This window comes from Hirsutella rhossiliensis (assembly GCF_020360975.1).
Source record: "Hirsutella rhossiliensis strain HR02 chromosome Unknown scaffold00017, whole genome shotgun sequence".
Lineage (NCBI taxonomy): Eukaryota > Fungi > Ascomycota > Sordariomycetes > Hypocreales > Ophiocordycipitaceae > Hirsutella > Hirsutella rhossiliensis.
The window spans coordinates 378077-391816 of record NW_025408683.1 but is presented as its reverse complement, the minus strand read 5'-3'; the positions used below and the strand labels follow the sequence as shown (position 1 = coordinate 391816).

The window sequence follows — 13740 nt, the reverse complement described above, 5'->3', positions numbered from 1 at the left end:
GAAAGGAACGCAGAACGCGAGAAGAATCAAAAACCACCCATAGACGAGCAGCACCAACGGGGTGGTGGAAAAGACCCAAGATGAAAGCAGAAATAGGGAGGAGGGAGATGAGATGAGATGGAAAATGAGGACCAGATGCAGGTGAGGAGAGGATTGGACGAGGGGGCAAAGGAGTAGGATAAAGGGACAAAGTGGTATCGCGCCGTCGCTGTTCCGTCGCGGCCAGATCTGGAATACGAGCTTTTCCCAAGGGCCAGCTGCCCTGGCGTGAGAAGAAGAAGTGGACGAATGGGTGAGGATTTGCGCCGTTTCGCCACCACAGCAGAGCCGTGGGAGGGGCAGAAGCAAACGGCGAGTGATGTGATGAAAAGGGATTCCGAAAGACGAAATGCGCGGCCAAAGTCTATGCGTCCGAGTCGTAAGTAGAGGAGAACTTCGTCGTCATCATTTCAGGTTCGTGCTTCCCGGGGACCTTGTGAGAGGGTTAAAGTATCCCCCCGGGGGCTGATGCGACGATGGCGTCGGGGGCGGCGGCGGCGGCGGCATTGGATTGCCTTGAGGAGTGCTACTCGGGGGTCTGGCGAGAGGGTCGAAATACTCCACCGAAGGCTGATGGCACGACTGCGATGGCAGCCCTCCCGAGGGTGCTGCGAGAGGGTCCAAGAACTCCGCCAGAGGTTGATGGTACGACTGCGATAGCGGTCCCGAGGGCCTTGCCAGAGGGTCAAAGTACTCCACCGGGGGCTGGGGCCGCGAGTTGGACGGCGTTGGCGGCCGCGGCGGATTGCCTTTTGGAGTACTGCCCGAGGGTTTTGCCAGAGGGTCAAAGTACTCCCCTGAAGGCGGGTGCAGCGACTCGGATGGCGTCGGCGCTGGGACATGGCCCTGGGGAGAACCACGAGGCACGTCAGGCGGATGCTTCTAGATCATCTGCGCCGTCGGTGCCGCGAGTCCCTGTTGCGTCAGGCTTTGGCGCAACGTCTCCTGAAGCTCCGCAATCTGGGCCATCATGGCAAGCGAGTGCTCCGACTGCTGTTCCACTTCGGCCTTGAGCTTCGCGTTTTCCTCGCGCAAGCGCTTGACCTCATCCCGGAGGTCGCCTGCCGCCTCGTCGTTGCCCGCGTCGCTCTGCCGCCGCTTCCGCTTCGCGCCTGACTTTTCGCTCTCGTTGTCCTCGGGCGAGGCGGCGCTGTCTACGGCTGGGGGCGTCGAGCCGTCCATGTGGGTGTGCACCCGGCGCAGGTGCTCGTTGAGGTTCTCCTGCCGGGAGAAACCCTTACCCGTGTGTCGCTTGCAGTTGGGGTGCGGACAATTGACCGTGTTCTTGGGGCCGCCGTGCTTGCCGTGGACTTCGCGCTCGTGCCTGAGGAGGCCGCCCGAGTATGTGAATCCGGGTAGATTCTCGCAGCCGTCGGCGGGACATCGATACGGACGCTCGTGCTTGTCCATGTGCTTGCTAGAGGAGGCAGACAAGGTAAGGATGGGACGAAAGAGTGGCAGTGCGTGGGCGGGCTTACTTCCACTCGCACTTGCGCGAGAAAGCGTTGACGTCCTCCTTGCAGTCAGGCAAGGGACAATGGTACTTGCCATCTGCCTGCTTCATGACGTCGCGATCAGGCTTAGGAATGGGCTTGCTTCGGGAGACTGAAGACGGCGAGCCGGCGCCAGGAGAAAGGTCATTACTCTCGAGGGGTCCTTCGTCGGCCATCAACGACGAGGCCAGAGGCATGTGTATGGGCGAGGGAAACGTCGACGAGTCCAGGCCCAGTCTCTCCGCATCTTGCGCCGCGGCAGCAACGACGCTGGCGGCGGCCGCCGCCGCCGCCGCCGCTGTCGCTGTCGCTGCGGTGTCGTCGTCGTCATCGGGGATGATGCCTCCGTCGTCGCCCATGACGTCGCCGTCGCCGGCCAGGACTTGGCGCTCATCGTCGAGGATGGAGGCCTCAGCTGTGTAGTGGCCCAGGTGCTCGGCGACGTCGGAGTCTGTGTAGCGTTGCTCGGCGACATGGTGGTCGTGATCGTCGCCGATGGACGGGTAGGCGCCCTCGTGGATAAAGGACCTCGGCTCATAGGCAACGCTCATTACTGCGACGACGCCACGATGGGCTGGAGCGGCCCGCGTCGTCGGGGGCCGGCTCGCCTCGGGCTACTACGGCCGGGACGCCAATCGGGACGAAATGAGAACGGGCGCAAAGTGACGGGAGCGATGCAGACCGAGAGGGGTTTGCGCCGTCGTGGGCGACGTGGCGGTGGTTGTCGCCGCCAGCGGCCCTGGTGCGAGTGGCCAGTCCGGGACCGAGGTCGATGACGGAGATGGCGAGGCTGAGAGCAGTGGTCGCGCACTGGGTTACGAGGAGACGTGATGGCCTGAAAATTATGGTATGAAGGTTTGACAAGTGGAATCAAGCCGCCTCGAGTGCCGGTGAGGTGAGTCAGCCAGCGAGACGGCACGTGATTGGTGGACTCTGCACCTGGTCCGAAAGATGGACGGCGGCGTTTGGAGATGGCTTCAACAAGTTTCGACCTTGTTGGGCGAGAAAGGCCGTAGCAGAACAGGGTTGGCTGGCCTAGATGGCGAATGCTCTTGTTAATGGTAGAGGGGGCGGCATCAATCAGGCGCGGTCACTTTGTGTATTCACTCTCTTGCAGCAACCGTATCCCGGCAACGACTGCCATTGACCATGCTATTGTTTTCCATGTCCACGAGCGATTCAGTTGTTACCGGAAGTGGAAGATGTATGCATTGGCATGGCGGTTTTACTCAATGTCACGAGATAGGTAGGCATCAATGCCAAAGAAATTGCAGTGAATGAGCTTCACCTGGTTGATGAATGAGGAGCACAATCGACAGGAATAACTAACTGCCGAGTAAACCGTTTGGTGGGCCGCTTCCCCACCGATCCCGCCGTGGACAAAGCGCCCTGCATGGAAGCAAAGGAAGCACAGTGACGAGCCTCAATTGCGGCATGATGAAGAATCACCGGCCAAATGCCTTCAGAAGTTCAGGCTTCAGCATCGGCTGTCCTTGGCGGGTACTTCCACCTTGTCCGTGGCAACCGCAACCGCAATGCCACCACGAGCCCCACCTGCCGCTGGCGCCAGCAACTAGGCGTCAAGCTAATAGTACATCGCCGAGAGCTTCACCGCAATTACTGTGGGCAAGGCTTTTCTCCCTCTCCTCCGTCCTCTCTTCCGCCTCGCGTATCCCCATGCCGTCCTCTTAGACCAACCATGCTAGAGCTTCCGTCATCTGTCGTCGCACATCTCCCTCTTCCTATCGTTACAGTCGACCCCCCTTTTTCGAGCCCGCCTCGGCAACCGACTTGGCACGCACGAACACCTCCTCACGCGTGATGCACCAGCACCACCAGCCAGAGCCGCCCAGCGCCGGCGGGAAGCCCGACGACGGTGCTCAGCAGGAATCCAGTGACGTTTCGCAGACGCCCTCGACCCGAGATGGCGTGGACAGCAACACCCATCCTGACGACTACGATGCAGAGACGGTTGAGCGCATATACAGGTTTGTGCTCTCATCAGCCACGGTTGTCCCAGTTCCACCTGCTCATCAGTGGCCTGCAGAAAGCTCGACCTGCGAATCATCCCTGGTCTGTCTATGGAGTCGCTCACATGCCTGATATCCGCTCACCGCCAGCCGCAGCTTTCTGGATTCTTTACTTTCTCTGCTCCGCCATTCGTTCCAACATTGGCATCGCCCAGACCATGAACAAAGACCGAGGACACGATCTCGTCACCATGCTGGGCCTTTCTCCCAGGGACGTCTCCACGGCCCTCGCTCTCTTCTACGTATCCTACGTTGTCTTTGATTTCCCCTCCAATCTCGTCATGAGCAAGCTGAGCCCCAGGGTCTGGATGGCCCGCATCGTTTTCGCAACCGGCATCGTCGGAGCCTGCTTCGCCGCTGTCCACGACGCCCGGTTCCTCAAGCTGCTGCGCTTCCTGCTCGGCCTCGTCATTGCCGGCATGTGGCCCGGCATGGCCTTTTACCTGACCCTCTTCTACCCCCCTTCGCGGACCGGTAAGCGCATCGGCATGTACTTTACCGCTGCCCAGGTGTCCGCTGCCGTCGTCGGCCTCGTCTCGGCGGGCTTCCAGCTCATGGACGGCGCCGGGGGCCTGGTGGGATTCCAGTGGATGTTCCTCATCTACGGCCTCGTCGCCGTGATGCTGAGCATCGTCCTCTTGTGGTGGCTCCCCGATCGGCCCCTGCCTCCGGGTCGGCAGCGGGAGCGATCCGGCTGGCTGCAATGGCTGCCGGCGACCCCCGAGGCACTCACTGGCCGGGATGCCGTCGTTCATTATCACGATCTCCGTCGAGTCTACCACGCCCAGCCCTGGACTCTGAAAGACTTGGGCGCTGTCCTCCTGGACTGGCGCTTGTGGCCGTTGTGCTTGATGTACTTTGGCGTGGTCGGGGTCGGCATCGGCACCCAGCTGTACGGCTCCGTCATCATCGCAGCCATTCAGCCGCAGGCGACTGCTATACAGGTCTCTCTCTTGTTTGCACCCATCTGGATTGTAAGACAGGCCTGCAATCCTTGCTCTCAAGTGCTCCACTGACCACGCTCGGCTCAGATGGACTTGATTGCCATTCTCCTCGTCACCCCTATATCCGATCGCTTTCACTGCTACCGAGCCTTCTTCTTCTCCGCATCTGCCTGCGTCCAGATGGCCGGACTCCTCGTGACCACGTTTGCGCTCAGCAATGGATGGGCGCGCTACGGCGGACTGCTCATGGTAGGCTTTGGCCTCGGGCCTACCGTGCCAATATGCATGGCCTGGACCTCGGAGGTCTTCCAGCATCGGCACGGCGAGGTGGGTGTTGCCGCCGCGACGGCCCTCGTGTCCGGACTGGGCAATCTGGGTAGCGTCACGACGACCTATGCGCTGTACACGGGCTGGCCGGAGGACGCAAAGCGTGGCCAGCATCAGTTTCGCGGAAGTAACCTGACCATGGTGGGCATACTGGGCATGAGCATTGCGAGCGCCTTGCTCATGACGGTCCTGCTCAAATTTGTGGGCAAACCCCCGAGCACCAAGCTCCGCGACGGCGACTCGGCCGGCGTGATGGAGGACGGGGCTGCACGCCGCGAGACTCAGCAGCGCGGCTTTGGACGGCTCGACCGCTGGGTGAGGGCGCGATGGGCATAAACACCGCCGAGATGCCGATTCGGACGCCTTGGGCCTCTGGATAACGGGCTCCCACACTTTGGCCTTGACGCTTTGATTAACTCTTTTCTTTTCTCTAAGATACCCCATCAGCGTTTCTACCCGCTTGTCAGACGAGTTCGGTTTGCTTCTCGACGGCGACAGTGCTGCTACGCCATTGCCGGGACGGCGTGTTTGAACCGAGGCCCAGGACCGACGACAATGCCGGTGCGCTATCGCTCGGTGGGCCTCGTGGGCATTTTTGCTTTTGTGCGAGGAAGAGTGTTTCTTGGGGAGATGATGGGCTGCAGACGTGGGCAGGCCATGATCAGCTACGTGAGGTTAAACCATTCGTAGATATTTCTCAGCACAATGCTATTCTTGCGTCAGGCCGCCAGTTGCCGGACTGATCGACGCAGTGTCCGAGACATGGGCGAAACACGAAGTAGGATTTTCGCCCGCTGCCCATGATATGTACGGAGCATGGGACAGGCAGATCACGAAGAATGGAAACAGGGTATGATTGATTGCACAATGGCGTGCAGAGAAGAAGGCCTCCTCATACGGTCGCCCCTGTCCATCTCCCGGCCGTGTCGTTGCACAAAGGGCGGCATCGCAACGCAGGACGAAAAATACGAAGATGCCGGGTCCGAGTCCTGCATAAGGCCAGATTCTGTTAAGTGAAGCATGGTCCGTTAAGAGGGGGAGGACCAATGCGCCGGGGCGATGGAATGGCACGGGGACGGATCTTCGGGCGGGGGTGGGGCTGGGAGAACGGTGGGATGAGCGCCGGCCTCGGCAGTGGGCTTCGGGAAAATTCAATTGCCGGGGAAGCCTGGGTGAGCATGGGGTAAGCAAACAAGGTAAGCGGCGGAGTCGGACTTTACGGAGGTGATGTCACGGGTTCACATGCAAGCCTCATGTCGACACTAGAAAAGGACAAACGACCTGTCTCTTTTTCCCGCCTTTTGGTTTTCTCGGCTTCTCATTCGTGGTGAGGCCTTCGTTCTGTATGCGCGTGACTGACGCTGCTGCCAGAGGGGGGGATGTAATTACTGGACTGTACGTCTGTAGGTATATGTGGCCCAAGATTAAACGTGCGCAAGTGCGTCGAGGCGAGATGAGCATGTGCGCTGGCGCAATGCAACCCTTAGGGTCGAGGTTAAATCAGAAGCGAGTCCGCTTCAAGTATGAATGCGACCTTGAGGCGCACGTTTCTTTTTGATTGCGGGCATGCGGGCAGTCATGCGAGTGGTGGCATGGGGAAGCAGGCCTCTTATGAAGCCGTCGACGGCTTCTTTCCTCATGACGATGATGGCACACACCACACGGCAGAGAGCATCGGGCTCGACCAGGGCGCTTAAGGGTGTCCGTGCCCCGTGTGCCCGTGATGCAGATGGAAAACCGTCAGTGGCCATCGGTTAGTGGTGGTTTGACAAGGCATCGTGACCTGGGCTGCGATGGTCAGCAGAGTCCAGTGACACGACAGCTGGAGGGGCGTGGATATGTATGTAGATGTGGGTGTAGGGGCAAGGAGAGGTGTGTGGGGGGGACGGGGGGCGGGGGGCGAGGGGAGGAAATGGGATGACGATGCAGGAGAACATGTGACGATGAACCGCAGACGACATTCTGTGCAACGCCGAGGGACAACGTGTCTTTGTCTTCCTTGCGGCTTTGTCCAGTATTACGGCTTTGTCCAGTATTACGGCTTTGTCCAGTACGGCACGTAGTTCCGTACGTAGTTCCGTATGGGGGTTGGCGTATGTGGTGGCACAGCTCCTGCCTGGCAGGAAGAGTGCTAAAGCCAACTGTCACGCGATGGGCCGTCCAAGGGTGGGTGGACAGGGCCCTGAGAGGGCGCCGGGCTGGCAAGACGTTTGCTTGGACAATGACGCATCATGATGAATCAGTTTTCGGCGTAAATCTGTAAACCTACTCGGTTGTTTGTGTTAGACGGGAAACTGTTTTCATTACGTTATAACCCGAGGTCTCTTTCCTTCCCCCTTGTCGATAAAATCGAGATAGGCGAGTAGAAAGCAAGGAGCTGTCGTGTTCCACGAGCAACGGACGGAACGGGTCCTCGCATCTTTCATGTTAGCAGGGGCCAAGAGAGGGTGAGAAAAAGCAAAGAAACCCCACGGTGGGGTTTAACTAGGCACCCGCGACTCCCGCCCACGCGAGTTCGGGCAGCACCTTGTAGTGGGCCTCTCGCGAAGTCAGGAAACATGTTGGTGGTTGATTGGGTGCGCGGGTGGGAGAGACCATGGGTCCTCCTTGAAGACAGTCTTTTTTTTTCTCTTCCGCATATAGGGGGGCGGAGAGATGCTTTGTCCGAGTCTCGAGGTTGGCGCGGCGAGTCAGGCCAAAGAGACGAGAGAGAAGGTTGTCTTATATAGGAGTGCTGTCGAGCCGGACGCTCGTGTTTGATCGAAGCTTGTTTGAGATTCAAGGGATCAGTGCAAAAACTCCTCCGTGTCATCCACCCATCCTTTGCAACGCTTCTCTCTGGTGCCAGCGACCAAGACATGCGTAGGCAACAGGTGCATGCACACAGGCAGTGTGACCCCAGTGCCGGGCGGGCGCGCACGCACGGGATTGATGGGGGGGCATGGGACGAGGACGAGGCGCAGCGCAGGGCAGCGCAGGGCAGCGCATGGCAGAGCGTAGAGAGGACGAGGAGAGAGAATAAATGCAAAGGAAAGGGGACGGACGAGATGAGATGGGTGCGACCTTGATTAGTCACTTATTGAGAGCCTCTACTCTACTGTACTGCTGTACTGCTGTACAGTACCAACCAGGTTAGCGCCTTTTCCTTTGCTTACGTACGCCAGCACCCAAAGGCTGCATCTAGGTAATTACCAGGTAATTACCCTACAGTACCGATTATTTTACAGTACTCTCTGCACGGATAACTGCTGTTTCTTCCCCAACCGGGAACAAGAATCATGGTTTTGCTTCTAATTATGGGCCAAATTACTTATGTTGTGCGTCTAATCCTGTCCGCGCCCCACACGACCCTTTTTCTTGCGTCAAGATGAGAGAGACAAGTGGCTTCCAGGTCTGCATCCATGTCTCTCCATGCTCTGTGCTCCCCAGCCACACCCGCCCAGGGCGATTCGAAAGAGGTCAGGGTCGCGTGCTCCCTCTCCTTTTGCCCTCTCTGGACAGCTTGGTGTAGTTCGTCGGACCTTTTCTTGGCAATGATGCCGCCATACTGTACACATACACACCATCACTATTCCTTGCTCTCTTTTTGTCTTACCTTTTCCCTCACCCTTCCCGGGAACACTTCCCGGGAACACGGCAGTGAGGTGTCACATACACTACAGCGTGGCCAGGCCCTCCTCCCTTGTACATGGCCAACGAGGACTGGACTTGCCTTGGCGTCTTTTCTTTTGGAGAATCATGTGTCCTTGGGTCGACCACAGGACGGGGTGGGCATTGGGGGCATGGATCGGCAGGCTGACAGTCAGACATGACGACCAAAAAGAGCTGTTGCATTTATTCCCACCCTGTCCTTGGCCGCGGCTTGTGGACGCAGTCGTTCCATTGCGCGGCCACGAGTCTGCGGGACACTTGTCGTCGGCCCAAGTGGCCGCACAGAGCAGGCCGAGGGAGATGGCGAGACCGACTTTGATAACACCGTCTCGGAACGGTTCCCAGGTCTTGTGTGTTCAAGGGAGACTCCGCCTTTGCTGTAAGCCCGACTCGAGAAAACAGGGACCTGAAAAGGAAAAGGAAAAAGAGAAACGGCCGCAGTCGGTTGTCGTTGCCTGCAATATAAAGTTTCCCTTTACTCTCCCCTCCGCCTCTTCCTTCCCTTCCCTTGCCTTGCTACCCTTTCTTGCGTCTGTCGCTCATCCGCTCATTTAGCCCCGAGACTGAACCCGTGCCGCTGTCTGCGCGCCAGCCTGCCCTTTCTACCCTCTAATTCTCTAGTACCACTCCTGCCTGCCCGTTATGCGATGGCACATTAGCTTGCGCCTCTCTCTCACTCATTTTGATCACGTTTAGAGGCTCAACGAGGCAACGAGGCAACGAGGCAACGAGGCAGCACGGCACAGATCTCTATTCGACTTGCTCCCCTCCCTTCCAGCCCAGCCCGCTTCTCTCCCGGTCTCAGCCCTCGTGCCAGACGAAGCAGCGCCGTCAAGTCGACCGATGCCACAGGAACCGGTATCCTCCCTTTCCCCCACCCCACCTCGTGGTCCGTTCCTTGCCTGGTAATGAAATGAAGGAGTGACTGAACCGTCTCTTTTGCCTCCAGTTCTTAGCTTCAGCCTGACCGTTGCTGGCTCCTTGCTCCTGTCTAGCTGAATAGCCGGCTTCCTTCGGTTCGTCTCGACCCAATTGGTGCCTTGGCCTCGCGCCTTCGCTCTGCACTCACCTTGCCTTACACGCTGGACCGTCATTCAGTCACTCTTTCGTCTGTTCACTCACTTACATACATCGAGTCATTCGTTGGACGGCCCGCTCGCCCACTTACACCCGCCCCTTCCTTCCTCTTGCACCCATCTGGAGTGGAAGCTCCTTCCATCTCTCCCTCCCTCTTCCCGATACCCCCCCCGCCTTCCTCATCTCACACCCACCGCCCCCTTCCCTCGTCTCCTCCCTTTCAAGATCATTCCAAGCCTGAAGTACAGTCGAGCATCCGCCTTCCATCTAGACCCTGCATCTCAGCCTCTCGTTAAGTTTGCCATCATAAATATACGGCTTCATTCCCGCCCACTCGTGTCATTGTTCCCCTTCTACTCGTTGTTCATCTCTTAACCCCACCCTCCTTTCGGCTCTCCACTGTCAGTCACGGCCCCAGGTCCATCCCCTCCTTGCCAAGAGCCAGGCTCGTGACAGCGCCATGAAGTTCATTCGGCTGGCCGCCGCCGCCCTTCTCGCCGTCCTCGGGCGGGAGGCCGATGCGGAATCAAAGTTCACCCCTGCCAGGCCCCCCGCCGCTCCGTTGGCCGTTCGCTCGCCCTACCTCAACGTCTGGCTCAACGGCCGCACCGATGGCAAACCAAGTGGCTATTTGCCGGGCCAGTGGCCTCGCTTCTGGACGTAGGTCTCTTGTCTGTCTACAGGACGAAACTCATTGGCTGACACCTCGTATAGTCAAGCAATCCAAGGATGGCAGGGGTTCGTCAAGGTCGACGGCAAGGCCTTCAACTGGATGGGAGACGCCCCCGACTCGCCTCCCGTCGTCGACCAGGTGTCGCTCGAGTACACCTCGACCAGGACCACCTTCATCATGAACGTTGACGGCAAGGTCCAGCTGTCCATCAAATTCTTGTCCCCCGTCTTCTATGACGACATGCGCAGGCAGTCCGTCACTTCATCCTACCTCGAGGTCTCTGCCAAGTCGCTCGACGGCCGAAGTCACAAGGTCCAAGTCTATTGCGACGTGTCTGGAGGTGCGTTTCCTCACCGTGACTTGTCTCAACGTTGACTGACAGACGCGTACAGAATGGGCCAGTGGCGACGTCGCCGCCACCATCCAGTGGGAGAGCCACTCCAGGGATGGCGTGCGCTACCACAAGTTTTCCCGCAAGGACCAGCAAGTCTTTAAAGACGTCAACGAAATTGCTTCGTGGGGCAACTGGTACTGGGCCACTGGCGAAAAGGTATGTCGAGTGCGCGAGGAAATCGACCGTCGTCCCGACTAATGCGTGGACAGCCCGGCCTCAGCTACCAAATTGGAGCGGATACCGACGTGCGCAGGAAGTTCCTCAATGACGGCCGTCTTAGCGGTGACATTGATAGGAACTTTCGAGCCATCAATGACCGATGGTGAGTCGCGGCCCCTGACTCCCTCTCCCGACGTTCGAGTAAGCCGGGTGCATGCTAATCGGCATAGGCCCGTCTTTGCTTTTGCTCGCGACCTCGGTGACGTTGGAAACGACTGGGCCAGCACGCTCTTCACCATTGGCTACACCCAGGACGATGCCATCAACTTCCAGGGCAAGGAGGCTAACCCCCGGGCCGTTCCCTCGCTTTGGAAGCAGTGGTTCTCCGAGGACCAGCTCGTCAGTTACTTTTACAAGGACTACGGATTTGCCAGCCAGCACTCGGAACGGCTCGATGCTCGTGTAGCCCAGGACTCGAGGGCTGCTGCCGGCGACGATTACCTGACGATCACCAGTCTGTCTGTTCGCCAGGTCTTTGGCGCGCTTGGCATCACCGGTACCCAGCAGCAGACGCTCGTCTTCCTCAAAGAAATCAGCTCCAACAGCGACATACAAACCGTCGACGTCATCTTCCCAGCCTTCCCCATCCTGTTGTATCTCAACCCCGACCTCATCCGCTACATGCTCGACCCGCTGCTGGAGAATGGCCGGACCCACTACCCCAACAACTACGCCCAGGTGAGCACCAACGGCCCACTTCCGGTCACATCCTCCCAGCCGGGGTAAAAAGGCATGGTCGAAGGCGACGCTGACAATTGACAGCATGATCTTGGGCGGTACCCCGTTGCTCTGGGCCACCCCAAGGGAGATGACGAGCCCATGCCATTGGAGGAGTGCGGAAACATGGTCATCATGATGCTGGCGTACGCGCAGAAGAAGAGAGACAACAAGTATCTCGCCGACAACTGGGATCTGCTGGAGAAGTGGGCCCAGTACTTGATTCAGGACGCCAAGATCCCCGCCAACCAGCTCTCTACGGATGATTTCGCTGGTCATCTTGCGTAAGTAGAGATTTCCTCCTGTTGGGTGCCTGTTGGGTGCCTGTTGGTGGCGAGATGGGAGCTGACCGACGACGATGCCAACAGCAACCAAACCAACCTCGCAATCAAGGGCATCATCGCCCTCGAGGCCATGTCGAGAATAGCAGACTTGACGGGCCACCAGGACCAAAGCGACAACTACTCGACGACCGCAGCCGATTACCTCAAGTTCTGGACGGAGCATGGCGTCAACACCGGGGCCAACCCCAGGCACACCATGCTCCAGTACGACAGTCCCGACACCCACGGTATGTGTTTGCCCTTGTTCCCTGGAGTTCCATTGCTGACGCGTTGCTGTCGCAGGCCTGCTGTACAACATTTACTCAGACAAGTTGCTCGGTCTCGACTTGATCCCGCAGTCCATCTACGACATGCAGAGCGACTTTTACCTCAGCGCGCAACAGCAGTTTGGCGTCATCCTCGACACGCGCGGCACTCTCACCAAAGTCGACTGGGAACTGTTCGCCGCGGCAGTGGCCAAGCAGGAGACGCGTGACATGTTTATCCGCAAGATTGCAGACTGGATCAACCGCACAACTACGTGGCGTGCGTTTACCGATCTCTACGACGTGGAGTCGGGCGGATACCCGCGTGGGATTGAGTTCACCGCACGGCCCGTCCAGGGTGGTGTCTTTTCCCTGCTCGCCCTCAATGGGCAGGGGGATGGATAGAGGGACGAGGAAGTGGCCAAGAGTCTCGAGAGGAGACGCGCGATTCCCAACCGGACCGACCGCCCTGGACGGGTCCCTGGATCAATCGCACTAGCACGAGATTGCAGACTGCATCAACCGCCCTGGACGGGACACGGGATCAACAACACGAGCGCGAGACTGCAGACTTGATTCGCCGCACAATGCGTCCAGCGCAGTGTCTTTTCCTCGCTGGCGCTTGACGGATGGGGGAGTGGAGGGTCGAAGAATACCCAGGGAGTATAAATACCACAGCATCATTCCCGGCCTCGGCTCCTGCGCTCCCGATAACCTTGTTCTTCTCCCCGTTATATATTGTCGGCCGCCCCTACGCTATTGTATATATCTCAAGCCCGCACTCATTAACTGCATGCTCGGCCCGCTGCCGTCTGCGGCGGGCCAGGTGGTGGCGAACGGTTCATATACTCGGCTGCTTAATGAATAGCTTGCTCGGGTGCTCAAGATGATACACTGAAGTGACTGCTTTCCCGAGCCGGTACTTGGCGGCCTGTTCGCCTGGCTGCTCGATTAACGCGACTCAGCATTGAGGTTTGCGCCGTGCGGGGAGATGGCGGAACCAGGCCATCGGGGCGCTCGTCTCGGCCGTCGGGAGTGCCATGGATTGTCGCCGTGCATCTGCATCTCGCCTCGTGGTCGATGCATCGTCTCTCTTGGTCATTGCTGTGCAAATGTTTGAGCTCCTTGCACAATGGGTACGAATACGAAGTGCAATGCCGCTAATTACGTCATGCCATTCTGACAGCTCGAGCCTCTCTGCCTTACCGCCTCAGGCACCAGGCAGGCCCGTCGCCTTGATTGGCCCAATTCTGCCCCCCTGGCCCCCACACACCGCCCTGGGCACGGGTATAAATACTCGCCGCGAGCACGCTCGTTTCCCCAGTCTTTCCTTCCTTTCTTCCTTAGCTCTCTTTGCCTTTTGGCTTAGATCAAGTGTAGTATCTGTTCTTTTCAGTTTAATCTCTGGAAGTCCTCCACTGGAGGTCATCTGTGATTATCCTCATTTTTGGAGCCCGGCCTGTCGCTCCTCTGCGCCTTGCGCATGAGCTCGGCCACTGTGTCCCTGGTACCACACTGCCTTCAGGTGATGCGAAGACGCCAATCTTTCATTGCTAGCTCGGGCTCTGCCTGGGTGGTGAAGAAGGA

General features: G+C 58.5%; 3 protein-coding genes across 3 annotated transcripts; 2 read left to right on the top strand and 1 right to left on the bottom strand.

Annotated features, from left to right (window-relative positions):
• Positions 1–921: 921 nt before the first annotated feature.
• On the bottom strand, positions 922–2083 carry HRG_10769 (zinc finger domain-containing protein; the record flags this gene model as incomplete). Its single annotated transcript, XM_044869239.1, has 2 exons — positions 922–1456; positions 1518–2083. The coding sequence occupies 2 exons, from the start codon at positions 2081–2083 to the stop codon at positions 922–924; spliced, it is 1101 nt and encodes a 366-aa protein (XP_044715588.1).
• Positions 2084–3353: 1270 nt separating this feature from the next.
• HRG_10768 (major facilitator superfamily domain-containing protein) lies at positions 3354–5169 on the top strand (the record flags this gene model as incomplete). The annotated part of the gene is made up of 4 exons (XM_044869238.1): positions 3354–3520; positions 3580–3605; positions 3653–4536; positions 4594–5169. 4 exons carry the CDS (start codon positions 3354–3356, stop codon positions 5167–5169), a joined length of 1653 nt encoding a protein of 550 aa, XP_044715587.1.
• A 4852-nt stretch (positions 5170–10021) lies between these two features.
• HRG_10767 (glutaminase A) lies at positions 10022–12558 on the top strand (the record flags this gene model as incomplete). The annotated part of the gene is made up of 8 exons (XM_044869237.1): positions 10022–10221; positions 10276–10574; positions 10627–10784; positions 10838–10950; positions 11018–11525; positions 11610–11848; positions 11933–12135; positions 12191–12558. The coding sequence occupies 8 exons, from the start codon at positions 10022–10024 to the stop codon at positions 12556–12558; spliced, it is 2088 nt and encodes a 695-aa protein (XP_044715586.1).
• Between the last annotated feature and the right edge of the window lie 1182 nt (positions 12559–13740).